Below are 3048 nucleotides of genomic sequence, written 5' to 3'. Positions count from 1 at the left end.
CGCCTGGAGGCGGCGGGAGCAGGCGCTGCTGGCGCAGCTCGGGGCGCTGCAGGGCGAGGTGCAGCTGGCGGCCCGCAGGTACCGGGACAAGTTCGCCCAGTACATGGCTCACGTCCGCAACTTCGCCAGGGACCTGGGCGGCGGCCACGGCCCGGTAAGCGCGGAGGGCTGGGCCCCCGGGGAAGGATCGGTGGGGGTGGAAAGAGGAAGGCTCGTTCTGTAGTTCAGGACTCCCTGGAAGCTGATGGATGCCCTTCCTTTCCATGCAGGAGGACCCATCCACCCGCCCCGGTGATGTTACTATAGGATCTTCATCTTCCCAGTGTCTCAGTAGTGCAGTCAGCAGGGATTGCTCCCTTTCTGTTTATAGGAGGATTGGGAAGAGTTAACAGCTTCAGTTCCAACTTTTCCACGAAGAAGGAGGTTATTAGGAAAACTCATTTGCTCACCCAGAAACCTTGTTCCCCCTCTTTCTGACTCCTGCCCTTACCCTCTCTGCCTATATTTTGTACCGTTGGCTCTTACCTGAGACCAGGAAGCAGGGACCTCTCCACCCCCGCCTCCCTCTCCCACTGCGCCAGCACCCTGAGGCCTGCTTAAGTAACCCCCTCCATCAGCTCCCAGTGACTTGGTTTCCCTGTCACACTGCCCACATCAGCCACCTTCTACTCAGTGCAGGGAACGTCAGGGATGTGGGGAACTAGAGTTAAGAGATTAAGAGATGATATTTGTTTTAGACCTGAAGAGTTCTTTGCATCACCCCCACCTTCCCTTAATAACCCTTACCTGCCTTCTTGTTTCAGTATTGGTGGTGGTGGTGATGGTGTGTGTGTGTGTGGTGTGTGTGGTGTGTGTGGTGTGTGTGGTGTGTGTGGTTCTGTCGTGTGTGTGTGAGAGTGTGTGTGTATGAGTGTGTGTGTGGTGTGTGGTGTGTGGTTGTGTGGTGGGGGTCCCCCCCCCTCTCTGCAGCGGCTGTTTCCCTTCTTTGTGGAAGCTGCTGGCCCCAACTGTGCTCTGTGCTCTTGGGCTGCCTGCTTTTAGACCGAATAAACAAGCCTCTTTGCAGCACCCCTTGTTTATAAAGCTGTTACTTCTCTTCTGGAGGACTTCTGCGCAGTGTTTGACATTGTTGGTCGCTGCCATGGTGAGCAGGGGTTGAGCAGGACTTGCACTCCATTCAAGGAGCTGTTTCCATTCTTCAGCGTCCTGGTTCTGGGGAGGGGCAACCCGGGGTGCTTCCCATTTGGGACTCCCTCCAACTCAGGCCTGGACTTAAGCCGCTTCTGCCCTTGCACCTAAAAAAAAAAAAGAAAAAGAAGTGTGAAGGGCTAAAATATTTCTATTCTGATAAACGGATGCACACTGCTTAATCACTGCTTAATGAAAAGACTGGATACTACCTACTATTCTTTCTCTATCCTATTTCTATCCAGATAAACTTACAAAGTGAGAAGAGCTAGAGAGAAGCCAGAAATATGCTTTGTAGTGTCAGCTCCAGTTTCAAGGTCTTAGGGAAGCAATAGCTGATGGAAAGGAGTAACAGCTAGAATTATATGACGGAGAAGTCCATTCAAAAAGTCAAGCTATGGCCTCAGAAGTGAGGAAAACTGCCCATGGTTTGCAGACTTAATTATCAGGCTTCTCTCTGCTCCTCAGAAATGTTTTCCCACCACCAGTAGGGGCTGCCTTGCGCGCTGCCTGGGAAAAGCTCCTGGGGAAAGGGGGTTATGAGGGTAGCAGCGGTAAAGATGCTTATGCGATTTTATCATTCTGAAGTCATTGCCCATTGCCACACATATGATATCTTAGGATAGTTAGCATCCATAGCCATAAACAAAACAGACTCCTCTAGTCTGGCACTAATTTATCTTATTTTTAAAATAGTCTTTATTAATGAACAGGTTGCAGATATAATTCCTATGTGTTTAACTCCCCTCTGGGCTTTATTATTATTATTATTATTATTATTATTATTATTATCTAATCTTCAGGAGTTATGCAAAACCCAATAAGAATACTATTTAAAATTAGGATTACTGTAACCTGTCATATTCTGTATGACAATAATAATCCAAATAGTAGAGTGGAAAGAAATGTATAAATAGTTCAGTATTCATTCAGACTTTCCGAGGTGAAATTTTTACATAGAATAATTTTCAGATCCTTTAACAATGTATGTTACTCCTTTGTAATAGAGGGAAAGAATAAGAACACTTGCAAAACTAAATCAGAATTCTGTTTTAAATTACAGTGAAGTCAGAATTAAACAATGAATGCATTAGAATAAAAGCTGCTTAATGTGTAAAATGCAATGCCATTTAGTTGAAAATAGTTATTTTTCTCACATGCCTGGTTGTTCCCTTCAAATACACACTTTCAAAGTGAATTTAGGAATAAATTAACCTTCCCTCAAATTCAGCCATCCTTAATTATAAGTTTCCCCCCCTTTCAAATGTTAATTCATTTACAGTGGGGGGGGGGCTTTACTCTAGAATTTATTTATTTTTATGTATATTTTTACGGAGTTTGCTATTTTATCCCCTTTCTTCCAGGGTGGAGAACGTAAGCCATTCACCATTCTATTAGAACGAGAAAATGACACTTTGGGATTCAACATTATAGGAGGGCGACCAAATCAGGTAACCCACCTTGTTAATGCATAGCTCACTCTTTGCTTATAAAATAATAACTTAGTTTTCATTTGTGGATTTTTAGTACAAAAAGCATCTGGTTCGACCTTTAAAATTATGCTTGTGATTAAATAGTTTCCTTACTGCAAATATTCCTGTACATACCTATATATTTTTTTAGAAAAGCAAAGCAAAACAGCTAAAAACTTCCTTCTCTTTACTACTTAAAAAGAAAATAGTACATTTCACATTTTATTGACCTTGTATGGCGCCATTGGCAAATTTCTTAAATAAACCTGTTTCATAGTAATGTGTATAGGCAATTTCTATTTAATGATATTAGGCAGTTGTATTGCCTGCTTGCACCTCCTATTGATTATGTTAAGTTGGTCAGTTTTCAGATGCTTACACAGGCCAG

At 43.6% G+C, this 3048-nt stretch overlaps 1 protein-coding gene across 1 annotated transcript in view; it reads left to right on the top strand.

Annotated features, from left to right (window-relative positions):
- Positions 1–6: 6 nt before the first annotated feature.
- Positions 7–3048, top strand: part of PDZRN4 (PDZ domain containing ring finger 4) — a 338807-nt gene continuing 335765 nt past the window's right edge. The window contains exons 1-2 of the mRNA XM_006755547.2: positions 7–154; positions 2553–2639. Of these exons, the coding sequence (XP_006755610.1) occupies positions 104–154; positions 2553–2639 (138 nt within the window). The 5' untranslated portion in view covers positions 7–103. The remainder of the gene's footprint in view (positions 155–2552; positions 2640–3048) is intronic.

Source organism: Myotis davidii, unplaced genomic scaffold, assembly GCF_000327345.1.
Source record: "Myotis davidii unplaced genomic scaffold, ASM32734v1 scaffold290, whole genome shotgun sequence".
In the NCBI taxonomy this organism is placed as follows: Eukaryota; Metazoa; Chordata; class Mammalia; order Chiroptera; family Vespertilionidae; genus Myotis; species Myotis davidii.
This window is presented reverse-complemented; position numbering and strand designations above follow the sequence as displayed.